Here is a 27439-nt window from a genome sequence, read left to right on the forward strand (position 1 = left end):
ATAACACATATCTTAGTGTAGTCATGAGCATGATATCTTTTAGAGGATTTTCATGTATAATGGCTTTATTGACCAAATATATAGAGGATACATCAGAACTGGTTTGACATTTTGATGGAAAATCTTTGACAAACTCTAACGACTAAACTGACATTGATTACAAAGTTAATACATATTGCAAATGATTATAACTTATATTGTCATGAAGAGATCAATGGTAATAAAGAGGAAGAAAATGCTGTATATTAATATCCTATTAATTTGATTTTTGGATATTACCATCAGTGTGAGGAAAAAATGTGTGAATGTATAAGTCCATATAACACAGTCGAGCCAAAGACACTATCAGGTTCAATAGACATTAACCTGCTCCAGTGTTTCAGTGAACCAGTGTGAGTCACTGGTAATGAGTGGTCATTTTAAAGTCCTAACTATATGCTTCCCTGTTCATTATGTTTCATTATAATCTTTGTGTTGCATTAAAATACAGAATTGAATGTTATTCTAACAGGAACAATAATGTTTCTGTGAATAGTTTCTTGTTATCAACCAGTTAATAATCTTTGTAAATGTCAGGTTGTTTTTCAAGTGGAAATATGAATGTTTTTCGTCCTCGAGTGTGTTTTTCTGGTTTATTAAGATTGCAAACCTTAAAACAGTCTATTAATGCTTTTGTCTTGTTGTTCTCAAACCTGATAAACTATAGAAGTATAGTGTTTTTTTTTTCCCTGCTTGGCCAAAACACGTGGTATCACTGCTATAGTCATTTTGCCTTTATGGTAATAAAGAGTTGATTGTAATTTTAATATTTTATGGATATTGTTAATATTCTCCTGTTTTTCTCCTGTCATTTGGTTTTGGCTGTCTGGGATAGTCGTGATACAGCTTTTCATTTTGTTGTTTGTCTGGAGGTGAGAAGCTGATCTAAGCTTCTTAGGCATTTTTATCTCTGTGGCATATTATTGATTGCATCTGCTTTCTCTCTTTTTTCACTTACTATTTTTTTTATTATTATTATTACAATCAAGTGTTAATGTTGTGCAAATAGACTTAATAGACTTTATCTGCCTAAATCAGAAAGAAGAGCTGCAACAGAAAAGATCATCCCATTGTCTAATTCAAATGCTATGTACTCACTCACATATTGCCCTAATGAAATTCTGCTGTCAGGTTTGTTTTTCTATGTTGGTAGGAAAGTTTTTTTTTTTTTTTTTTTTTTTTTTTTTTTTTATGGGTGTACAAAGTAAAACACAAGTTTGAAATCCAAAAGTGTTTTCCTGCACATCAATGAGTGATCACGGGTGGTAAACATTAATGTGGTGTGTGCGGTTTACTGATGTCTTGATTTTATACAATTAAATTTTTCTTTCTTTCTGCCATTTGCACCAATGTAAATCCTTCCTGTTTTTGGTAAATTGGGTACACATTGTCACAATTAATATAAATGACATCTTGAGATTTACTTGATTAATTAGTATTTGAATTAGAATATGCTTGTGTATACAATGTTTTAAAGCTGTCTTAGTGTGTTAGTTTGTTTTTTATTAGAAAATATATAAATATATAAAATACTCATCTTTTTTTTGTTGTTGATTTCAGGCTTTGTCAGACCAGCTTGTGTGACACAGAGGATTTTTTTTTTTCTTTGCTGGCAGTGAACCTGGTTTCTCTCACTACGGCATCTGGCCCAACAAACAACCGCCAATATTTGGTACATTTATTACTGAACTCACAGCAATGTCATGGTGATGGATTAGAGGATGGACTGGGGTTTAAAAATTGTTTGAAGAGTCGATCGATTGTAATATCTTAACTGACAGATTGATGAATACAGCAGGCAATACAGATGCGTTTATGTGTGTTAATTTCTTTTTGTGTGTGCATGTGTGTGTGTCAGGTGACTTCATGAGTGAGGACCTCCTGGATATGGAGAGCCTCAAGAGGTTCATGTAAACCCAGCTGGAACCTGACACCTGGTGTAGTGGCTGTGAGCCCGGTGCTCTTCTGAAACGCCATCGAGCACAGTGCGCCTGAGAACACAACACACACCCCCACACACATTTACTGTAAGTGGGCACACACCGCATGATGCATCAACCCTCAGCATCAATTCCACTCTCACATTGTGTCCAGTCAATCCAGTACATTACCACAGTCAATATATGAGGTCCTCCTCTGCTCTGCTCTCTTGTGTCTTTGCTGTGTTCAGTGTTTAGCAGTTTTCTAATTCAAGCCCAGTTTGAAATGCCTTTGAAAAACCCAGCATGAGGTGCAACTAAAAGCTACCCTGTAGTCGAAAGAGAGGAGGCCTCTCAGCACCAGACTGTGCTCTCTACACACTGCTGTCGGTGTGCCACTTTACCACACGCCACTGCAAATCAATGGCGGGTACATTACTAAAGAAACAACATGGACCAGCACTCCACTGATGGCTTTTGTGTACAGTACTTTTGTGTTATCCTATGTTTACTTTGTATTTTAGGTACTGCAGGTTCGTACAGGCGTGAATCCATTCACGTGTCTGATGATACAGAAAAAGTATGAAGCGTTCTTTGAGACAAAAAGTAAAAGGTTGGTGACTGTGCTGATCTGATGCTCCGCTAATTAAAAAGTTAAAGAATTTGCTGCTTAATCAAAACTGCATGAATACTGTCTAGCATAATAATAATCTTCTATAATCGGCTGTGTGATATTATTGCGCTCTTTCAGTGGTGCCTGCAGTTTCTGTTTATTATTTTGTCCATGCACAAGGACTGTGAATAAGTTCCAGTAGCGTTTTTTTTTCTTTTTTTTCTTTTTTTTTTTTGCTCTTTAAGTATTCAGTCTCCAATCACAGCATGAGAGGAAGAAAAGCTCTTGCTGATTCACAAGGTCCCTGGTCATGGAAAATATCTTTGGGCATGAGTGCAAGTCAGTGTGGCGACATTTTAGTTTTCTTTCCAGCATGCGTGCTGTATGTCTGCTTATCAGGATGTTTGAGCCTGTCAAGAATCTCTGCCTCTTTTTGAGTGCAAGCTATTCCAGGTGGAAGTCACTGAGCATTACAGCAAGTAGGGGTATAGAAAGGTGTGATCACACACAGACGCACTGCTACTATATCAGTGTTGTACATTTCACTGATGTTTGAGAAAGAACATGATTATATCTGATGCCTTCCACTAAGGAAATCACTCTAACCTCTGAGAAATTAAAACAAGGAAAACTGGAACCAAAGACGGAAATGAAACGAGATTAGATCAAACCATGGGCTTATATAGCTTCCATCAGTCTTCTGTTACAGAACGCGGCTCCGCTCACACATTCTTCATGCTGCCGCGTCTTCGCTATGTATTGAACCGCAGTAGTTCTTTCAAAAGCGAGTGGAATTATCAAACTCACAAAGAAGCAGAGGGATGGAGACCGTTGTGTCTGAGATTGTGTAACAGAAGTTTGCACATAATTGCAGTGAATTATATTGCTGTGACTTTCTGGACATTAAATATTAATTGTCTCAGAATTACGCCCTTATGTTGCTGATCTACACTAAATGGAACACTTTACACAGACGCCATTTGTCACAGTTATTTGCTGTCATCTCATATTTGCTCCCCTGCTAAAAGTAGCTCCCTTCTATCTGCATCTTTAATTAAGACTCTAATATCAACAAAGTGGCATTTTGAATGTGAAGGCAGATGTAATTCTAATTTATTAATCCCTTTCTGATAATCAAGCTTTTTGTTTCTTTCTTTCTTCCAAACTCTTCTTCATATTAACAAGAGAGCAAGTGCTTGTAGAGCCAAACACTCCTACTGTTATTGGTGATAAGCTCCACTAGAGTAGTTAGAGACTAAGTATTAGTGTTAAGTAAGACATCATGGCAGTGTATAAGCAGCAAGAGAAAACCTGATTTTCCTATAGCTGGTTGAAGGTGCAGAGCACACAAATGGAAATTTGCTCCAGTCGCAAAGGTCCATGAAAGGCCCTGCTCAACAAACAATGGACACATTTTGTGCTTAATGACTTGCTCAGTGATTCAGTGATTTCAAAAACAGGGCAAAGAAGTTTGGGTCCTGACTTAATGACCTTAATTACCATTTTGATGAATTACCTCTGCCTTTGTACAGTTAGTTCCTCTTGCCCTCTTCATTCAACTGCATGTAGAAAGTGATTTTTCTGTCCTTGCTTTCAGGATTGAAGGAGTTTGGTCTTTTTTTTTTTTTTTTTCACGAGATGTAAGGTTGAGATTTTGGCTTCTCAATGTGAGAATTTTAGAGATTTAGAATTTTTGTTTAGGCTTAAATTTATATTTATACAGCTTTACCAAGTTTATATTGATTTAGATTGACTCTTTCCTTAGATAACTATAAAACATTCTTCATTCTTACAGTGATAACATTAACAACTCAAACTCAGAAATCTTTAGATGTATTGTATAGCATCAATGCTCACTAAGCAATAAAAATGAATGCTGCATTTTTCTGCCAAGAGCTCTATCAGTGCAGCTAATGTCTAAACCATTGTGGAGCCTATCAGGACCTCATTTTAATTCATAGAACATTTAAGTCTTATCTGTCAACCTGTAGCTATGCAAGTCTCTGGCAGAGTCTGCCAGGAAAGACAAAGTGGTGAAGACTCCTGACTCCTTGTTCAGCTAGCAAATCAGGAACAACGTACACACAGTGCTCTGTATGAGCCCAGTGGGAGAGCCCTTCAGCTACTGTGGATTCTGACATTGTCTCTCGCAGCACACTGTGTCCTATATCAGCTGGTACACAATATTTTCCCTGCTCCCCTTTTTTTCCCTCCCCTCTTATCTTCTCCTGTCTTTGACAGTCCTGTTCTCTCTTGTTTCACACTGTTCTGACCTGTAGTTCTCAATGAGTACATTAACACAGATGAATAGCCCTGCTTGTACAACCATAATTAGAGCAGAAAATTTCATCTGCTAATGTGTTTAGCCTAGGTACTCACTGTTCACACACTGTACAGCAACTTCCAAACCACCGACACGCAGATTTATGAAAAGGAGCACTGTATGAATCACACTGTAGTGCTTCTAGGCTGAAGAGCCTCAGCACTTAATGGCACTCTTCACTTTCTATCTCACCTTAAAAACAAGGGATTACACGCAGGTTTTCTATATTTTCAGTACACTTTTAGAATCTTGTAAAACACAAACTGGTTCACCGTGGTACAGTACACAAGAGTCTGCTGGGTAAAAAATGCAGAACACAAAAACACTCTCAAATGCCTCAGCTTCCGCAGTTTCATCTCTGTAGGGTCCCTCCCGTCATGTCACACGGCCACGCTGAGGTCAAGTCAATGTACAGCAGACACTCAGAAACAAAAACAATTAAAATACTTTGTTTCTGAGTAGGAAATTAGAAAAGGTCACACCAGGAGAGGAAAATTGATATTAAAGAGCTGTATTGTAGTTGTAATTCTGTCACTGTGTGTGCGTGCATTAGGCTGTGACTCACCAGTTAGGACTGTTTCATGTAAATTGATTTTTCATGTTAATCTTTTATTAGTATTATTATTATTATAATTATTTGGCTAGTACCAATTTCAATTCAGATAAATGTGCTTAATTCAGGCAATAGGTGAACAAGTAAAGCAGCATTGTGCAGTGTGAAGTTGAACAGGCACTACAACAGGACTGTGTCCAGTGCTGTGCCATGTTTTGGACTGCATTTTTTTAAAAGGTTCAGCAACATTGCGTACTGTATTTTAAAGCTCCCCTTTGTTTCCTTTTGTACATGTCTGTATATTTGCAGCATTTCCGCCCTCATGTGCATTTTGTTCGCTGTAGCAAAGCCCCTTTAATGATGCAAAAAAGAGAGAAAGATGAAATTTAAATGCACCAGTGGCCCTCCATTCTGCAGATACATGTAATTATTCCCTGCAGTACCTCACAGCAGCTGCTTAATATTAGAGTACACTGAGGACAGTGGGTTGTGTCTCACCATGAATCAGCGTGTTAATGGCTGATTGACACTTGGTGTTGAGCAAATGAGGTCTAGTAATCTGGGTGATGTTGTAGCAAAGACCTGAGGCTCACTGTAATTGGAAATGACAGAGTGGATGCTGTGGCAGAGAGGGTCAGCTCTTTGCACACACAGAGTACTACACCCAGAGTCGTACACACAGACACACACCTACACACCTCATCTTCATTTTTCATGCACTCTCTTTCTGGTGTTGCACACATACAGTATATACATGCATTCTTTCTCACAAAAACATCTTTTTCCCCTTTGTCTCTTTCTGAGTTTTTGCACACTCACTCTGCCTGGTTGTAATTAGTGGCACAGGGTAGTGGTCACACATAATGCCGCTAATTGGCCTGGCAGACACCATTACCCAGAGCTAATCACCATTGTCTGTGTGACGAGGCGTCCTGGCCCTCTGACCAGTAGCTGCTAGCAGGATCCATATCACACTGCCAGAGCTCCAGGAGCAGTGCTATACCAATTAACCAGCTAAACTCACTGAGTCACACTGCAGGTCTCGAGCAGACTTGCTTTACCTTATTTGTTCTAGTGCTGTTGAATTGCTAGTTAAGGCTACAGTAGCTCATGTTATTTGTGACACCTGAAGAGCTGCAGAGCCGACTATATTTCCCAAATTCTCCTCGGATAAGAAACTTGTTTCAACCCTTCCTGTACTACTGCACAGACTGTATCTGTAAGCATATGTCTTTAAAAATTCTGTTTAACTAAAATTCACTGAGGTGTGTTTTCCACTAGGATGCACCTCCTTCAGTTTTCAGTACTAGTCAACAGCACTATTATAGACTGGCTTGTAAATGGGCCAGAGTTTTAGTTGAGAGTATTTCTTTTCTTAGCAGGACAGGATTCTCCTCATCCTTCATTCCAGGCAGCAGTGAAGGCATGAAGGCAGTAACCTGAACGTGGCTGAGCAGGAACAGAGAGCTTTTTTCTGCTTTCCACATCAGAAAGCTTTCATTTTCGTGTCCATTAAACATGACCTGACTTTAATTGCATTTACAAGCCTCTCGACCAGACCTCATTTCAAATTAGGGTTTTGTAGACCTTTTCCACAATGCTTGATTTAACTTTAGCTGTCTTGTTATGTCAGAGTGGTTGCCTTGTGCATTTACTGTTCTCACTGCGGTTTATCATTACTTTAATATGCTGTTTGCAAAAAAGTAAGTCTGATGACGGGCTGTGTTGTTTTTATATGCCGTGTCAGTTTGTATTGATTAGCTCATGTATTTCAGGTAGATAGTTTCCTGGGCCCTGCTTCCCAATCAATTTAGCTTTGAGTAGTATTTATACAGGCACTCTTATATTTCTACATCAGTCTTTGAAATGGGATTAAAAACCGTACCCATGGTGTCAGAATGTGTGATCAATTGATTTGGGAGTATCCAGGCTAATTTAACTTTTTGCAACTGCAGGGTTTCCTGCACCATAAGTACAAGTGGAATTTGTAACCTGGAACAAAAAGTGCCTCTGCTAAAGTTGGAGAAGTGCATTGCACATTAATGAACTGTGGCATTAACCTTTAGGAATAAAATAGCAAAGGCGCTATATCATGTAGCAATGGCAACATTCAGGAGTTGACTGTCATGTACTGTACTGTAGTAAGTAATTACTGATTACCAGGCTGTACAATCAGATTAATTCTGCTCAGGAGATGGCATTTTTACACTAAGATGAGAATTGAAAAAACATTTGTGATCATGTATGAACAAATGAAACAGTAACATGTTAGTTAGAGGTCTGCAGAGGTGCACAGGTTTTGAGCAGAGTGATTTCAATCTTCTAACATTGCCATTGGAGCAAGTATTTTCCTAAATGATAAATTGTATCAATGCTGTCAGTGATCATTATCCATTCATTCATCCATCCATTACCTATGGTGTTTATTCTGTACAGCAGGGGAGCCCAACCCATGTTCCTTTAGGGACACTGCCCCTGCTTGTGTTCCAACTATCCCTTTCCTACCCAGAAGGTGGAAGAGACCAATTTACTTTATCTTCCCCCTCATCTGAGATGGAAAACAGGCAGGACCGGAGTTGGACGCCCCTGCTGTAGAGGATTCCAGGGGGGAGCCAGTCCCAGCTGGCGTTGGATGAGAAGTGCAGAAGAAGACCACATTGCTAATAATCTGCCTCTTTTCCATTTATGTTGCACTAGACAGAGACCACCACATAGGACAGGGAGAATGATGATGCACACATGCAGTCACGTGAGTATTACATTAACACAGACGCGAAAAAGCCAAGCCTTTAAAATGACCTTCTAAAGCTGGATACAAGGCACTTAATAAACTATATTTTGTGGAAATTTTTGAAATTACACCATCTATTGGAAACACCCAGCAAATGTTAGAGAAGAGATAGAAAGTGTTTGAATTGATTAGAGTAGATTGGGAAAATGTATGAGAATCAGGACACAGGGTCTGTTCAGTCCTGTGCCCTCAACCGTCTTTTGCTCTGTGATGTATTTTGGTTGTTAGATATATCAGACTAGAACTTAACCAAAACAGACAGGAGCACATACCTTACCAGGTCACTTCAAATGTAGATGTGATTCATCATCTGTAGATAATGGAATGACAATCTGTGAAGGAGAATGAATGCTGAAAAATCACAGAAAATCACTTCTCAAAGTCTCTGGTTCTTTCCACTTTAAGTTCACTCTCCAGTCACTTCACACTTGCCACCTCTCTGGCTCCTGCTAATCTCAGCCTGTGGATAAATGGCTCTGTCTAACTCTGTTCAGTTCACTAAACACCTGTCTGTTAAAATCACTATGTCACTCATCTGACTTTGTGTGTGTGTGTGTGTGTGTGTGTGTGTGTGTGTGTGTGTGTGTGTGTGTGTGTGTGTGTGTGTGTGTGTCCATCCAGGCTGTTGGCAGAGAAATGCAGAACTTGGATGGCAGGGGGGAGAATCAAAAAGCTGCATTATGGCCTCTTTAGATGCATCATAGGAGAAGGTGGGGGTCATGTCTGTGGAGGGAGAGGAGGCCAAGAAGCAGGCGTCCGAGTTCCAGCGTGACGAGTACGTGTCTGTCATCACATACAGCAGAAGACAGAAGTTGACCAGCACATGGTAAGTCATTTAAAGCTGGTTCAGCTTCATCATGGTTTGCCTTGTTTTCAATTTTATGAGAAGAAACGTGTTTTAAAGACACTTCTTCAAACTGTGAAAGCCAGAGCAGACTGACTGAGTGACTAGCCTAGCTCTAAACCTGGTCTTGTAGTCCCAGTATGTGCAGTCCGAATGTTTGGTGGTAACATTGTACATTGTGGTAACAATGTGGTCAAACCTGAGAATAGGCTGAGCACAGCACAGTACATTTTCCACACTCACACTAAAAACATTTAGTGTGTAAGGAAATGTTTTTGTCTTTGACAGAGTCAGGAATCGCAAGGATTATGCTGGGTTTGTAAACCAGGGGTCATAGAAACCAGAATGTGAAGAGTGGCCACAAAATTTGTTGATCTCTAAATGTCTACGTTTCCTTTTACCAGAAAAAAGGTTCAAACTGTAAATGTGGCTCAGGACCAATTACTGTATACTCTCTTGTCATCTAGCCACTATTTTTTCCGTCCTTTCTCATGTGCTATGGCACCACTGAGAAAAAGGACACGACAAAAATCAAGTTCCATGGCCGTGCCCCAGCACTGGTGGAGAGAGAGATACAGGCCATCACGATCCTCCAGGGTAAAGAGCCCACCTGGTGGAGGCCAGGAGCCAGCTGGGTGAGAGACACTGCAGTGCAGGATGAAGGGATGAATAAGTGAAGGGAATTGAAAGAAGGGATGCAGGGAGACAAAGCCATTTGAGCTTGACAGAGAATAGATTGGGAGTGTAATAAAAAACACAGAGAAAATGGGAGAACTAAAGTGCCCTAAAAATGAGCAAAGTAAAACCTGACAAGTACAGATTGTGTACAGTCACACCATGAACAGAGAGAAACTGAGAGGAAAGGGAGAAATACTGTTGTCTTTATCGTGGTACCTAAAAGATCATTGGTAGTAATTTTTTTATCACGTTTATGTACATATCATGGCCAGAGGGTTGAATCTGTGCCATTATCTCTATAGACCTGGAAGCAAGAACCATAAGCTGCACAATGAGCTGAAATTATATTGGAACTCCTTTTAACCCAAGCAACATGTGATTTGTTGAGCCAGGAAAAGGTTCAAGAGCTGTAGGTCAGAGTATAATAACGGCAAGATGGAAATTATTTCAATGGTTTGACCTGCAGTTACCCTTAAATCTAACCCCCTGTACACAACCTCACATGCATCTAACATACTTCTCTGCTGCTGTGTTAGTGTCTCATGCTTTGGTTCATTCCACTTCTCCTTTCCTTCTCCTTGCTGCCAGGTGCAAATTTATTGCAGAGGCAGCAGGAAAGTCACATTCACAATAACATCACATTATGTTGCTTTTTTAACTAGATGTTGCTTGCACACACAAAAAAAAAAAAAAGAATTGTCTCAGGTACTGTAGAGTATAATAAAATTCACTAGCGTACAGGTGGAAATGTCTCCCCTTTGACTAACAGAGCTAAATTTTCATCTTGATGTGCACAACCCTGTAACTGCAGAGCTGCTGGAAAATACATAAAAACACATAAAACACAAAGCAGTTGGGTGATTTGGGTAGAACACAAAGAAGGTCACAAAAGAAGAAAACATTTCTGTACCTAGGGGAGCAAGTCATTTAAGAAATGAGTGAAACTGACAGTTGTAACAGAAAGTAAGAGAAAAAAGTATTTCCACTGTTCCATCATGCTCTGTGTGTCCCGTGTTCAGCTGGGAGCAGTGAGAGACCAGACCCGCTCTCCGTCACGTTCTCCTCTGAGTCAACGGTCACTACATGAGAAGCTGTTATTAAAGGTTTATTGGCTGAGATTAACTGGAGTCCAATAAGTCCGCTAAGGCAAACACACTTTTGAAATTAAGCAAACAGAGCTTTCACTGTTGCACTCTGGGTGACTTTGCAGTTGTTTTCGACAATATGACTTAACTGATGTCAAACAGAGGTACGCCCCCACATTCTTAAGCATCAGAGTCACCGCAGTGTGCATTATTATTCTATCCTTCTGACTTACAGCAAGGAGGAGAGGTTAACAGCAGAGGAAGTGAGCATAGGACTTTAAGCTTTTATTATAAAGCATGTTTAATTTGAACATCTCTGTGGTGTACGTTTATCACGTCTGACTGTGTTTATGCGTTCAGGTTCGGCTCATTCTCTCTTCTTTAATGACTACAGTGCAGGATTGCTTTTTTCTCGGCACTGTGTGTTTTTGTGAAAGGACTGTTCATCATTGGTCTCTTTATTGGCTGTTATTGTGTGTTCTGTTGTGTGAATAAATGAAGAGACTATGAATGTGCTCCACAGTTTGTTAGAGAGGTACAAGTGTCTAGTGTATAAATATTGTAGTGTTGAAGCATTTTGGGAGAATCAATAGATGACCAGTCTTGATTATTGTGGCACCTTGATGTTAAAGGATTTTGGAGAAACCGTTTCCTCTCCTGGAGACATTTGTCTACCTGTGTACCAGGAGTGCCTGTATTGTGTTACACTGGCAATTCTGTGTCTCATTGCCTCTTCTACTATTGATTTTCTGTGCATTTTGATGCCTTTAAATTTCACTTTGTGTTTATAGTGCTATTGAGTGACATTTGCTATGGAGCAACCTAGAGCAGTCCCCCCCCCCCACCGTGTGAGCAAGCAGGGGAGCACCAAAGAGAAAACTTGGAGCAGCAGAGAGTTTTCACAGAATGCTTTCAGCAGGGAGCAGAAAATGCTGGAGCCTTAGTGCATTGACACAATCTCCCTACTGCCATTTGCCACTCTGGCTCCTCTATGTCTCTTTAAATCAATTTAGCCTCAGACATTAACAGGTAGAGGAAAGTAAGCAGTGCATTGAAAGCATGTTGCCTAACATGAAAAAAATGAGCCCATCAGGGCTTTATGCTTTAATGGAAACCAGACTGTCTTTAACTGCTATCAACCAGCTGAAGTGCATTATGGTGATATTTGAGGAAGGCTTTTCAAATTTGAAGGGATTTGCTTTGACTCTATCAGATAACACATCAGTAGTGGGAAGCCCAGCAAAGCTACAAAGGAAGTTTACAGGAGCTAATATGTTCTTCCTGTTTTCCAAGAACACTGTGACTACTGTTTCCCTTCCTTTGTCAACGAAACCTTTTTCATGTGTCCACATGGTCTCTGTGACATCATGGCTCCTCTCCTCTTTGTACGTAGCTGCATCTGTTTTAGCAGTTCATCTTAATAATAACCTGAGCAATTAAACTTAAATTCTTCAATGAATCAAATTAGGCCTTTTTAATAATGAGTTTTGAAATGACTGATTTCAACATTTCACGCCTCGTATACTAAATGAGAATGTGCAGTTTCATTATCTCTGTTGTTACTTTTCTGAAGATTGTTATTATGGCCAGTGTTCTGATGTGTCCATAAACTCTACGTACCAGATCTGTAAACCAACAATGACTTCCTTTAGTCCTAATTCACATTACTGTGTATGATGGCCTTGTTTTTGACAGATACCTCTTATCTTATCAAATAAACAGGGCTTTTTCAAAGGGAAGACATATAATCCAGATGTTTTTCAGAAAGGCTCAGTCCCAACAGCCAAAGTTAAAGATCAAAACCTCCGGCCACTCTCAAACTGATTCACTAGTCATTTAGCGTTTGAAACTACACCAGAGTTTAGCTTATTTTTTGTCATGGTGTAGGTGATCTTACGTACTATCAAAGAGAGAGAGTGAAGGCATCGGGTAAAGGAGGATGAGTGAGAGTCACCTCACTACTCTTCCATTTCGATCTTTAGGTCAGCAAATGTCCTTCATCGCCACAGGACGTCTCCTCTCTCTCCTACTTTTCTCTGGCCAATTTCTCCCCAGTCGGACAGTTTCTTCCTCTTTGGTCTTTCTGACCTTTCATTCTTTTTCTCTCTCTCTGTTTCTGGGTCTTTGCTCTGCTTCATTGCCCTCACTTCATTCAGCTGCCAGTTCACAATGTAGCCACAGCGTGACATTTAGGGACAATTGAGTTGTGGCAGTTATAGATTGCAACTGCAGCGTTTCAGAGTGACGTATTTGTCTAATAGCCTAGTTGTCTGTCCCTTCTGACTTGCCAGTAATCAATAACCCACTAGGTTTCTTTGTCCACCCATCCACATTCATTGTAGTAGGAGTAGTAGAAGAAGTACTGTATTACTACAATTTAAGCAGCATGTTTGCCCAAAATCTAAATAATTAATACACTCCACAGAGGCAAACTCTACTGTGATTAACATCAGCCTGTGCATTGTGCTTTTGTTTTATGTGTGTGTGTCAAAAACACTCTCTTATTGCGGATTATCACTCCCTTTGGCTTTTTCGGTCGAAACCAAACTAAACTTTTCTACAGCAGTGAATAGCATTTTTGTAGTTATTTAAAACTTACATTTGTGGTGTTTGTGTAGAGTGTGTGCTGCTGTGCTGAAAGAGGCAACCAGCTCACTGAGGACCTGGAAGAACACAATGCAGTTGAGCTGAACCTGCTGCCAGAGAGGTTAGGTGTAAGGATGAAGAGATGGAGAGATGGAGAGAGGAGGACAAAGAGGTTCAGAGGACAAGAGTGTGAGAAGAAGTCAGGAGAAGGATGTGGAGAAATAGTAAAAAATATGCTAAATGCTTATAAAATATACATGATGGTGGTAAGATTGATGCAGCTCCAGCTCAGCCCCTAGGTTAGATAAATGACCATTAGGCTGTGCACAGGATTATCACCACATAATTACTATTTCTTAATCTGCGAAAATCTGTTTTTTTTTCTGTCTTTTAATTGGTCAGATCACCGTGTGCAGTGAGAAAGGGGTGACTTTCTGTGACAAACCAGAGAATTATCACCCAACTCTGCAGGTCCCCTCAGTTAGATTTTGCAATTTGGAGCAGGTCGATATTCACATAGGTAATTGATAGTGATGCTGAAGATTTATGTAATATGGATTCTGATTGTTTTTTTAATGGTTGTAATTCTCTTTTTTTGGCTGTGAGTGTAAATTGCATAGAGTTGATGTTGACACAGAAGGTGGAAGTCGCTTGGTAAGAGCCAATAGAAGGACAAGCATATACAAAGGGGTGGCAACAAAATAGGAGCTGGGCTAAGAAATGTAAGAAGAACTATAGGAGGAAAGAAGAGACATAATTAGGAGGCCATAACAGAAGAACATGGGGAGAGAAAAAGGGATGAGAGAAAAGAAAAGCTGGGGCAAAGGGGACTGATGGAAAATGAAACGGAGTGCTGAGGTCAGTGGAAAAAAAAATGCTTAAAAAACAAAGGACAGAGAGGACAGGGAAAACTGAGGGAGGTTTAGTAAACATTCGGTGCTAAATCTTGAGACAAATGAAGATTGTATTCACCTTACTGTATTCCAGGTTTGTACATTGTATTTTATTTGTTTTCAACATGGACACTTCTCCTAAAATCATCCTGTGCAATAGCGACAGTAATTCACTTGTGGATAGTTATGTAGATCTAAAAATATGCATAAAAGCAGGTGGAAATGTTGGCAGAAAATAAAAAAAGACATGTAGTCTACCAAGTCAGAACACAGACCAAAGATTCAGTGGAGAATAACTACTTACAGCTGGGTATAGTAGAAGTGCTCTGTGGAGCTGGAGTGTAGACTGGAGCGGAGACTAATTTCCACTGCAGCAATGCTGACGGATGGACTAAAGGAACCTTATTTTACCCTATAAATTTTTTATTCCTAGATCCTTCAAACTATTAGCTGCTTCTCCTTTGTTCCTTTCCTCTGCTCCTCCACCTTTCTATCTCTCCCCTCACTCCACCTCTGCTAAGCTCTCTGTTGGGATTAAACTTTTTGAGAAGTTCTGACTTTATTCTCAGTCAGCTTATTCTTAAATTACAGCAAAGACTCTGGCACTTCCAGTATAAACCTGCATCCACACAATTAAACCCTGAACAATAGTAAACTATACTGCATATTAACATGCAGTAGTACTTTCCAGTGGAGCCTGATAAGTTGCAGGATATCTGCAGGCGATTACAGTATCAGGTTTAAAACCTAATAATACAGTTTGAGGATTTTTCCCTGGATTGTTTTCTTTGGCTTGGAGGAACAGAATTACTTGGATGTACTTCCTTGTGGTTTTAAATATTTCAGATTTATCTTGTGACCCTTTGTTAGGGTCCAAGTTTGGGAAGGATTTTTTTTTTTTTTTTTTTTTTTTGCATTTGACCTTTTTGTGTTGATGGTTCATGTTTGTGTATCTGAGTTCATGTGTGAACACCAGATTTAACTGAAATAAACTGCTGTTTATGCTGACATAAACCAGTAAAGAAAAATAATAAGGTCATTTGTGCGTTTTCATCAGAGCCTGCTCGTTGCGATACGTTTCTCCTGACTCGGCATGATCAGAACCTTCAACGTAGAAACACCAACAGATTTTAAACGTCCTTGTCTCTTCACTGACCCATGTTGTTTCTGCTGCTGCTCATGCAAAGAGGGGGGAAAAAAAGGACACAGGAATTCAGATCTGACAGCTGTCACATGGTCAGAGATCAGATATGAATCAGATCTAGGACAGTTGCAATAGGCCCAGATCTGATTTGAAACAATTTGGTGTGTTCACATATTTGTGAAAAGATCAGATTTGAGTCCCTTGAGCAGGTAACGTCAACATAGCTATAGTGATTCTTGGGACTGCACTGTAGGTAACTGTGTGTTTTTTTTTTCTGCAGGTCTGTCTCTAAGTGAGATGTGTGCCAACTCGACAGGAATGAGTCCAGCTACCTTCTCCAAGGAGCACTTGTGAGGGGAAAGAAAAAAAAACAAAAAAACCACAGAACACACACAAACATTGTGTTTTCATCTTATTTCATTTGTTCTAATCTATCAGGACAAACCTTTTTATGTTTAAAGTCTTTGAACATGCTTAATGCCCCAAAAGACATCTCACTGTGAAGTATAAAACAGAGTAGAAGCTATACTTTCCTCTCAAAGACGGCCCCTTCAGCCACACAGTTGGTTATTAAGTAAGTCTGTATCAGAGCAATTCAGTGAGACAACATCATATAGCTGGATAAGCCGCCCAATTTCCACTTCACCATCCGCTTTCCTCAGACAGTACCCCTGAGATAGAAACCTTTGTTTTGCCACCAGGGTTGTATGTATTGTTGGATGTTTTCACTGTTTTAGTGCTGCAGTGAGAATATTCTTCCCACTAGTAACAATAAAGTTGAAGATGAAATTAGGTGTCAGGGCAGATGTTTTTGTGTGTGGGAACCTTCATCATTTCTTAATCTGTACTTGAAAGTTTTAGGTTTTTGCTCAAGTCTGACACTGACAGTTGAGAACAAGCGTGTGCTTTATGTATTTGATTAAGAAAAGGCTGCAGTGCAGCCTATACCCTGCTGATGATGAATACATACCTTCTCTGCTTTGTCAGCTGAGGACGTGTTCATGGCTGCTTCAATGAAGAGAGAAGAAGAGCGCGTGGGCTTATGGATATCTGTCACTCACTTCAGTTGCTTTATTCCATCAGTGGGAATTAGATTTGACAAAGTTGAGCTCAATATTAATGTGATCACAGGAGGATTTTGCTGCTGCCAAGATTTCTTCTCCCCTCAGCTTGGGGTAGAGTCTAGTGTTTATCTAGCTCAGTTAATGATGTAGGGCCATGATTCATGACTTGTATTAACTCAGCAAATTTAACCAAAGTTCCACTGTAACCTATTCTTAATGACAACATAAATTAAACCCTACTTTCTTACTGTTTTTCTTTCAACTAGCCCTCCTTATATTATGTATTCTCTGACCATTCCACTTTTCTTCGCAGTAGTTTCTCATCTGCCTTCTTTTGTTTACCTAACCCTTATCCACCCATTTCTCTCTCTCTTACTTGCCAACTGTTTTCTTTCTCCCCTGAATTCCCTGCTTTTACCCTTTCTCTTTGTCGCTCCTGTTTCTAAGTGACTGGAGGAACAGCTGTAATAAGCTGTAGAAGATGTTGATAGTGCGTTCTCTGCGTCAGAACCACATCTCCTCGTGTGCCACCTCTTTCATTAACAACATTGGCTCTCACTTTGTGGAGCCGCTCACTCTCTGCCACTCTACAAGCTGTGAGTGTCAGCTGTTATCCCATCAATCCCTGTTGCTTCTTCTGTTTTGTTCTTCTTCTCTATCCATGTGTCTGTCTCTCTCTCTCTCTCTCTGGCTTTCTATCTGAGCCCTCCCACCCACACACACTCCAACATAAGCCCCTATTTGATTGACTCTGATGGCTAAAATGGCCACCGGAGACTGAGGCAATGCCAAAATGCTGCTCTAATACTCAGTTCTTGAGTTTAAGTGGTGAACTGTATCAACCTTAAATTAAGCAAATGTTTTCTACATCTCATTTGTGTGATTCTATTTATTTCTTTCTCACTGAATCTCACCACAGGCTTACTGTGTCAAGTGCGTTACACTGTGTTGACTCATCCATTCTCACTTTCTCTTTGTTTTCCCACTCTGCTGTCTCTGTCCTCTCCTCAGGTTGTGGAGGAATCCACCAGCAGGACACCTCTGATCTTTATTCTATCTCCTGGGGTGGACCCCACAGGGTCCCTGCTGCACCTGGCTGAGGCCTCTGGCAAGAGCAAGCACTTCCATGCTCTCTCTCTGGGCCAGGGACAGGCTCCTATTGCTAACAGCATGGTTGAAGAGGGTGTTAAATAAGCGCAACTCTGTCTTCCTGTGTGCTCATCAGCCTCTGATTTGTTTTGCTGCTTACCAGTTGTTTTTTTTTTCCCACAAGTGTTTTTTTTTAGGCTTAAGTGTCATTTGTGCTTGACAAAGTGCACAAAACACTGGATATATCTTTGATTGATTTGGCTTATTCAGATGAATCTTTCACTCCCCATATCGACCCACTGTTTCCCTGCTCTCTCATGCTCATCAGCATGATTTGCAGCTATTTATTATACCAGTGGATGCCCAACTGTCAGCTTCTATGCTTTGTTGCTTTTCAGATGCTCCTCCCTGTAACTGGGGAAATGTCACTGTTATACATCAAGTAATTTGTGTGTTTGAGGAAGTCGATTTTTATTGTCTTTCCTTTGATTCATTTTCAACCTTCCATGTCCTCCTTCTTGTTTGCCTTAGATGCAAACCAGTTATAACAGCCTGGGTAAAAGTGACATACAGCCAACTGCCAACTTCACACCATATAAAAATCAAATCATCCCTTTCTCTTATCTAATGTGTTTTTCTAGTAGAACAATGATAAATTGTTTTATACTGATTTATTGACTGATTTATACTGATTGTCATGTGTGTCTATAAGAAAAGAGCTGGCCCAGAAAAAAACGAGTTCCAGTGTTTGAATGCTGTGTAATTTACTGGACATTATACACTGGCCAGCTGATTCATTAGTTCTCTCAATAAGCTTAGATAAAGTCAAAGCAGCACCTCAAGATAAAGCACTTCATACAGTATAACTGATAAACATATAAGTGAATAAATAGGCCTACACAGGAATCCTTGCCTCATCAGCCATATCAGATCAGCGTCCCTGGTTTGATTCTGGTTGAGGGTCTTTGTTTCATGTCAGACCTTTCTGTTGCTCCCCATGTTTCCCGTCTGTGTTCGTCATCTGCTACACATCTGGTGTGTGTATTTTGAACAATTCAGCACCAGGAGCTGTCCACTTCTCTCACTCCTGGATGTAGTTGGGCACCTGATGGATCCGTTGCTGTAGAGCTGCAAAAACTCTTTGCCAAGCATCCACAAGTTATTATAGTTACATATGTGTTAATTGTCTTAAATTAAACCCCAAATGAACATACGAAAATATAAATTGAAATGTCATGGAAGATGGAACTGCAGTCCCACAGTTCCCCTCATTGTGTTAACACTGCCCCCTGTCGCACCAATACTTTTTTTTTCTGCTGGGAAGGAAGCATTTGCTGTAGCTGGACTGGAACATTGTCTATGGCTTCAGTGGTTCTGAGTTTGAGGTCAGTCTTATGATGATAAAAGAAATGGTTAAACAGTGACAGTTGCTGACATATCTGTCTTCACATAAACTGCCATCAGTCCAGTGAAGATGGTGGTGAAATCCACAAATTGATACAGTGAAGACGATCATGATGTGGTTGTGATTATGGCTGATGGTGGTTGAGGGGAATTTCTGCATGAATGATGGGTAATCTGCTTTCAACCACAAACATGAGCTTACAGTAAATGAAGCAGAGGGGCTATTTTCTAGCCTGTCGGGATAAAGACCAATTAGACTAATGGATAATGATGATCCAGTTGAAATGCATGAGACTGAAATCTACTTATGGCCTTTGGTAAAATGTCTTTCTCATCTGTCTGTCTTTACTCTGCCTGTCTGCCCTCTGCAGAAGAACCATTCTACTTGCACTCTTGTGCACTCTTGTGTCTTGTCCTGCCTTTCATTGTCAGTCTGTTATGACCCACTAGGTGAGTGAGAATCTACTGAGTCTGTATCTGGATGAGTATGAGGAAATTCCCTGGGATGCCCTCAAGTATCTCATTGCTGGGGTCAACTATGGAGGTCATGTCACAGATGACTGGGACAGGCGTCTTCTAACCACATACATCAGTGATTACTTCTGTGATGCTGCCATCAACCAGCCTGTCCTCCTTATTTACCTTTCCATCCCATCAACCAGTAAGACACTGTAATACACACACACACACAATAATTTTTATTCCACTGCTTATTATGTTTTTAGATAATGTTTTACATGGACATTGTGTAATTTGTGTAGTTACATAGTACCCCAGTCAGTTCCTCCTCAAGTCAGAAAATATGAGTATGCATAGTAGACTTATATAGTCCTGTGAGCCATCCCTTTTACTACTGTATGCTACAGTATAAACAGCCACTATCAAGATACAATATTTATATGAAACATCATATGACTTTAAAATGAAAAAACATATTTTTTTTCTTTCAGGAAGCACACTGCAGCTGCATTCAGCTGACAGCGACCACTTCAAGTCCCTGCTGAAGCTCCTCGTGGGCACAGAGTGCCAGCGCCACCATGTGGACAGTCTGATTTTCACAGTCTGGTTAATATAGACACAGTGGCAGCCTGATGAACACTGGCAGGAACACTTAGTCCTTGCTTTTTTCATTTAATCACTTACATGAATGCACACAGGCACCCTTGTCCACTCACTTCATTACAATCCAGCCACTCTCAATAGATCTAAGGATGGCCCACGCAGGTCTGAAAGCAGATAAAATGCAATTTCTTATTTAGAAATGAATAATTCAGATATATCAAAGTTTTTTTTGAGAGACTTTTTTTGTCACTCAGTCTAACTGCCAAAACACATTTAAGGTGTGAATATGAATAGTTCAGATCCTGAAACACTAAAACACTAAAAACCTTCATGGTTCACCATGGTGAACCATGGCAACTAGTTGACTTATTATCATCAAATATTTTTGTTAAACTGTGCTATGTATCTTTACCAGAACCAAAGAAATGAAGTAAAATGTGAATTCTCATGTGATTCTCAGGGAAGGCGTGGTCATGGTGGTTCAGTGGCTATTATTGTCAGCTTACAACAGCAACAGTCAAGCACATGCGGTTTGAGGTTAAGTTAATTGGTGACTCTAAACTACCCATAGGTGTGAATTTGAGTGACTTTTTGTGTGTCACCTCTGTAAGACTCAATCTGTCCGGGCTGTACCCTGCCTCTCACCAGTGTCAGCCTCTTACAACCCTTTAGTCAATAAGTGGCATCATGGTTGGATGGTGATTGTCAGTCATCCAGGAATAAGGATATCTTATTCCAAAAATAAATCTCACAGATTCTGTCATAGGTTTTTCTTGTGCCTCTTTGTACATGAGGAATTGGCAGTGGTTTTTTTTCCCCATCTGCTAAGGTTTATACTACCTTCTTGTTACCTTCTTAATTTAGCTGCAAAATGTGCATAGATAGCTGTGTTCAGTTTATGATTAGCATTTCATCATATATCATATTTTTGTGTGTAATGGATAATGAAGAGATGGTGGCCATTATCAAATAGGAATTTTGCACACATACTGCCCACTTGGTAAGTGTGACGCTCATAATGAAGTTGTTCTTGGATGTGTATGTGCCAAATACTTTGACGTAAGGTAATGAATCTTTATTTGATTGATGGAATATTCAAAGTTTAGCTTGTACACATAAAAGTAAACAACATTAATGATGCAGGAATGTACAATGATGCATGGTTTTTTGTTTTAACTTTTTTCCTTTATTCCAATGAGTCACTGTACAATTCTGCTATAAACAGATTAGACAGGCTGACAACCAAATTTTACTCTAAATGAGGTTAAGGTGTCAAATTATCAGCTTATTTATGTCTGTACGTTGGTGGAGTTTGTCCCTGGTAGAGCTCCAGAAATTTTCCTTAGACTTAGTGGCAATGTCACCCAGTGTGGTGAAGACCCTCTACTGAATCTGTGACACCTGTATATCAACACTGCAGGAAGATGTTAGACACACATACACAGTGATGGACCTCATTATCACTGGACCTCTCTTAACAGTGGGAAGAGAGCACAGGGTGCTGTCAGCCTGGGTCAAAGGGTTCGAATGGATTGTGGCTATGTGTGTGTGTGTGTGTGTTTGTTTGTATTTATGCATGTGTGTATTTGTGAGTATCTGTTTATAAGGTGGAGCACATCTTGGTACTCACTGAGTGAACAAAGCCTGGCTCTGTCGACTGATCGTAGTGTAATAAGTAAAGTAAACTTTCCGAGGCCTGCTCCACTTTCCTAAAGAGACCCTGAGCTCATTGTGCTCAGGCCAATGGCTTATTACTGCTGTGCTGTATGTGCATCTGTCAGTGTTTCTGTTTCCTTTTGTAGGAGTATTGGACAGCTATTAGGGCTGCTGCCTCCAGCTGAGCTTCTCTATTAGCCTGACCATTTGTAAACAACGTCAAACTCTGTTTCTCACTTTCTCTTTTTACATTTTTTTCTTTTTGTGATTCTCATCTATCCCTTCATCTATTTCTATTTTACTAAGTAATGCTGTTTAACTGTGGCCTCATCTGGTCCAAGCAGCAACAATAGCCCCTCACAGACTCCTTGTCCTCCTTATTTATCCCTCCATCCCTGCATCCCTCTGTTCTCCGCCCTCCTTGGCATGGCAGCCTGTCATTAGTTCTGAGCTCACAGACTCATGGCTTTAATTTTGGCCTGCATGCATCTCTGTCTCCGGCCATTTTGTTGTTTTTTTTTTTTTCTTTTCATAATGCTTCATAATATAAACATACACTGTATTTGTGTTTATATGATGTTAAATGCAACAGATTGTCTGTAATTTATGCATGGGTGCTTTGATCCCTCTACTCCACACATGTATCCATGTATTAGCTTGTAGTATGTTCATGGATTACTAAGATTATTATGTCCAGGTTGTGCAGATTAGCATACTGTACCTGTATACCTCTGTTCTATTCAAACCACAGTTGTTTCACTGCATGGCAGGAATGTTTGACCAGAGAACCAGTTTGCTTACCGGGCAGGAAATTCATTGCTGTCAACAGGACTGTGTTACTGGTAATTGTAAATGCAGTATCTGAACCACACGCAACTATTTTAATTTGCTGAAAATGACTTTGATAAAGAAACTTTCACATCATAACAAACACACATCATACCGGGACACGTGCAAACAATGTAGTTAATGAAGGTGATGTAAAGGATGTTTTCATGCTAATATGCATTTGTCCCAAGCTGAGAAAGAGAACAGAGATGGGGTGACTGGGGGAGAAACGAACCTATTCCAACAAATGAATTCTAAAGAAGCTTCACAGACAAGACGTTTGGAGTTGGTCAGTGTTGTGAGAGAGAAGGCCTGGATTTCCCCACTGGAAAGGACTCAGCCTAAACTCCTGAAAGGGAGGGAGAGAAAAACTGAGAAGAACCCTGGAGAAAGTGAGCCGGGAGGAAGAATGGTCCAGTAATGAGAGAGGGGAACCGGAGGAGGGGGCCTGAGTTCAAGGTTGTATTCAGGCTGAAGGATTGTCCCCCTGAAAGACTGAACACAGACTTCCTCAGGGTTTAAGAGCCTCTTTATCAGACCCAGCTCTGAGAGTGTCACTGGTTGTCTCAGGTTGGGTGGGAGGTAGAGGGGTGCAGCCATAGCAACTGTCTGAATCTAAATTCAAATTAGCTTCTTCTGGTTGTACCAAAAACAACTTGGGAGATTTTTTTGTGGATAAATGCTTAATCTAAAATAAATATGAATGTCAGGAGGAAATATTTTAATTGTAATTAACTTCAATACATAATAAGCAAGTACTTTGTTCCAGTACAATACTGTGTGTTTTGTGGTTAACATGTTTTAGAATAGTGTTGTGTCATTATACCAATTAGCATGTTTACCATTTTGTTGGAAATTATATTCAGCTTATGGTTGTTGCATTTTGGTTTTCACCTCACCAGTGCTTGGGCATTATCATTTTCTGAGGTAATAATTTCCATGATTAAGAATTACACACTTTTTGATACAGCAAACCACTAGATTTTCCATAGAGACGTGTATGTACATCTGCTCTTAAACCAATCGGTAGTTTGTTAGTGGTCACCCTGGGGCACCCTTGGGGGTAGACCGGTTGCTAATGTATACCTTCTAAATATTAAAGGTTTTACTTTAATTCTGCTTTATAATATGTTGAATAGCTGGCAGAAAGACATAATTGTGTTGTGTGATAGCATTTCCTTACTGAAATGTACAATAATTTCAGTTTTTTTTTTCTTCGTACGTCTTTCCAGTTGTGTCCTTGTAGCACTTCAGGCATTATGCCACTGGATGGCAGCCCAGACCGCTATTGTTTGCCACGGTTTAGACTGCAGGATGGCAGAAAGATGTCTGCAGGGTGGTAAGTTAAAACTGATTTAATCCAAGATTTTTATTATCAGCATTGCATGAGTTCAAAATATTATTAAAGCTTATTATCATGTTATTTATTTTGTTTATTTTACATGTAAATCAGTGGCCTAACTTGCTCTTATTTTTTAAAAGCCCCAACAAAAGATTTAAATCTATTTCTGCTGGTAGTTGGTGTTTTTATTTATTTATTGTCCCTGTAATTGCAAGCACTATTCATCAACCAGCTGTGTTCTGCTTGAGCCTGGAGAAGGTCAGCAACACATGGGGATTCTGTGCTTCTTAAAATATTTACAGCAAACATTTCAATGACATAGGTCTCCGATGTGTAAGCTTGAAAACATCTGCACCCAGTGCACTGAAGAGGGCAATTCTGACAAATTAAAAGACCTTTCTCTACCTGTAGTATAAATCTTTAAATGCAGGTAATGATAGGCCTTTACCTGCTGGGAGGATAAACAGGCGCCAATGGCTTTTGTGGTGAAGGACCATTTCTGTCCCTAGTTTAATGTTTGAAATATGTCATGAACTATATAACAGACAATTAAAAGAAAAAAAAAAACATTTGTTTAAAAAAGCAAGTATGTGGCAATAACCTTAGTTTCTCATTAAAACAACAATAAAAAAAATGTTATGACTTGCTGGTACACTAAAAAGCAATTTGTTGAAACCTCCAGACTCCTAAAGGATGCATTATTAAAAAGGCTTTACCCATTTTTATGACTGGCATTAGGTGCAAACTTTTCCAGCCGTGATCAGTTTCACTCGTGCTCGTTCCTGTGCTTTTGAGCGAGCACGCATCAGGCCCCTCCCTTAACTCCGGGGTTACCTAGGCAACCAAACGTTATATGGAGAACACTCAGCCACAGTTTGACGAAAGACTAATGAAGGTACGTATAAAATAAAATTGAAGTAGTTAATTATTGCAAAGAATGGCTCCCAGTTGTAACTTTGACCTGCCCGTAAAGGTTTGTTAGTGTTTTTGTAAAAGTTAGAATGACACTTAATGCCTTTGTCAACTCGTAGAGACGTAATGGTTGCGCTTATAACCTGGCAGGTAAGCAACAGAGCTAACTGCTAAAAGTTACGTTAGTTAACGTTGGTTAGCTACATGTTTATTGTTAAAGATAGTCTGCAACACCCAGAAAACACTTTAAACCTTGTCGTGCCAAAGTAGTTTATCCCCGACAGGAGTTGGATCCACTGAGAGTGAAGGTGGACCTGCGTTGTTGAGCTTGAATTTTAGCTAAGCTAACGAAAAAACAGTAACACTTGGATTCTTTAGTCATCGTATCAAATATAGTTTTTTTCCCAAGTTGTTTTCTAATGTGTCTTTTAGTTTGTTTATCTTTTTGTCGTAAGTAATATTATTCTAGCCATTGTCAGCGTTATGTCAGGCTGTAGCCTATTTTACGTGTCTAATTTCATGTTAACCAATGCACTGAAATAGTTAGGTTACTGTTTGGAAGCAAGATTCAAACACTCTGTAATCTAATCTTTCTTTCAGTAGAATATGCTCAATCAAATAGCCTGCACGTTAGACAGCTACAGTAAAGTCGAGGTCGACAGGAAATGTAAACAAACCTGCAATAAACTCATCACACTGTCAACAACAATTGTTTATATAACTAGCAGTTAATCGACTTTTAATAACAAAATAAATGGAAGCCTAGTTTTGGATACTGTTATGAATTACTCTGAATGATCACAACGATCATGTATTAAGAATTTGGACAAGTTTCGTTTCTCTCAACTAAAGGTGAAAGGAAATACAAACTAATTTAGACTACATTTCCTTTTTCTAAGGATTACTTTAATAAAACAGTGTAACAGCTATTTAACTGTCTTTAGCAGTTAAACATCTGAAAGCTAATTATTGTCTCTATCGTTATATTTTAGCCAACAAACAAGAGGAGTTAACGTTATATCACTTACATTATACCTGTCAGTGTATCATATGTTTGTCTTGGTGTTTATATACTTCAGTAACCACAGAGGAAGAAGAAAGCTCCTGAGTGGAGGCTTGGGAAGAAATGGAAGAGGAATACGCCAAGACCATTCATCCGGTACAGTGGGGTCATTGATTGTGATAGGATAATTTATGCTTTCTTTATCACTGCTCAGTGTGCAGGACATTATCCAATAAATAACCACCCTTCACTCTATCCCTCTCCCCTTTGCCTCCTGGCCCTTCTTTTATCTCTCCATCCAATGGAAGTTGTTTCTCCGTTGTGTGGCTATTTCTGGTGTAACAGAAGAGTCGTGGTCAGAGGAGAATGTCAAGGCTTTGGATCAATTTATTGTGGACACATCTATCACAACCATGGCTGTCTACATGGACACCTACATGAGGCTGCATGTGGAGTTCTCCATGCCTTTAATGGTCTAACATTATTTCCACTATAAATATATATATACATATTATTATTATTTGTATTTTCTATCTCTTTTCACAACTGCACCTCAACATTTCTTTTATTGGGACAGGTGGGAGAGCAGCTATGCTATTTTATCCGCAAGTCGGGAGCCGTAATCACGGAAGAGACATTTGATTCTGCCGTACTGTTTGGCACAGTACGGGGCGACCCTGCCCGGAGACTGCTTAATGAAATGACCTGTTTGCATGCCCCAGCAATTGCCCTCAGCACCTTTAGGGACAAGCACATCAAGGACAACTATACCAGCAACCTGCACTGCTACCTTGCCAGTTTCACAGGTGGGAACCTCAGAGGAAACAATAGACAAAGTTGACAGTAAAAAGAAAAAAAAACTCTAAATTTCCTCCTGAAAACATTTTGTGTTAAATGTGGTTTGACATTGACTCATTAGAGATACAGTAAGTCATGAAGAGCAACCTGAAATTATGGTGTCTGTGACTTTATTATGTCCATCTCTGTCTCACATAATAAAAATGCTTGTATTTGTCACTTTATACTACTGCAAGAAGAACATGATGTGTATCAGGGCATGATCAGCCACTGTATGTTTGTTCAAACTCAAAAATAACACATTTCTGCAATTTATATTTTGTATACTTGATCTGCAATGATCAGTGATGGTTCAGTCTCACTTTGAGTTTTCCAGTTTGGATATAAGCATATTTAATTTGCATACATATCCCTAAATGAAAGCAAAAGAAGGCTTTTAATTTAGGCTCTTCCAAAAACTCTACTTCCACAAAAGGGAGACTCTGTGGTCCTGACATTTTACAATACATTAAAAGTCAAACTTCATGAAACAATGGTCTTTCAAAGATTAGGTAAATTTCCAGGCTCCAACATCTCTGCTATATTTAGAAGATTTGATTCAGTAACAGTGAAGTTCCTCTATGACTCCAGTTATATTTAGTGTAGCAGAATGTATGTAAATTAAAGGCAACGGTATTCTTATAGGTGTTGACTTATAGGTTGCCCCTATTGCCAGGATGGTTAAGTACTGTTTATGTGTCACATTTTGTTTGAATTAGTGCAGTGTGCACAGGATGGCCATCATAACATGCTGAAATCTGAATTTTAAGCTGT

The 27439-nt window shown here is 39.6% G+C and overlaps 1 protein-coding gene and 1 long non-coding RNA gene across 3 annotated transcripts in view; both read left to right on the top strand.

Annotated features, from left to right (window-relative positions):
- The first annotated feature begins 1654 nt into the window (after positions 1-1654).
- LOC113125181 (uncharacterized) lies at positions 1655-15946 on the top strand. Of its 2 annotated transcripts, none has more exons than XR_003295122.1 (5): positions 1655-1711; positions 1898-2066; positions 8145-8196; positions 8860-9064; positions 15749-15946. It is a non-coding gene; the product is annotated as an uncharacterized LOC113125181 (long non-coding RNA). The 2 variants fall into 2 exon arrangements; XR_003295121.1 differs by having other exon boundaries at positions 8149-8196.
- An 8801-nt stretch (positions 15947-24747) lies between these two features.
- dnah2 (dynein, axonemal, heavy chain 2) overlaps positions 24748-27439 on the top strand; it is a 52663-nt gene continuing 49971 nt past the window's right edge. Inside the window, exons 1-4 of the mRNA XM_026296067.2 lie at positions 24748-24808; positions 25905-25984; positions 26137-26301; positions 26406-26634. Of these exons, the coding sequence (XP_026151852.1) occupies positions 25952-25984; positions 26137-26301; positions 26406-26634 (427 nt within the window). The 5' untranslated portion in view covers positions 24748-24808; positions 25905-25951. The remainder of the gene's footprint in view (positions 24809-25904; positions 25985-26136; positions 26302-26405; positions 26635-27439) is intronic.

Source organism: Mastacembelus armatus, chromosome 18 (genome assembly GCF_900324485.2).
Source record: "Mastacembelus armatus chromosome 18, fMasArm1.2, whole genome shotgun sequence".
In the NCBI taxonomy this organism is placed as follows: domain Eukaryota; kingdom Metazoa; phylum Chordata; class Actinopteri; order Synbranchiformes; family Mastacembelidae; genus Mastacembelus; species Mastacembelus armatus.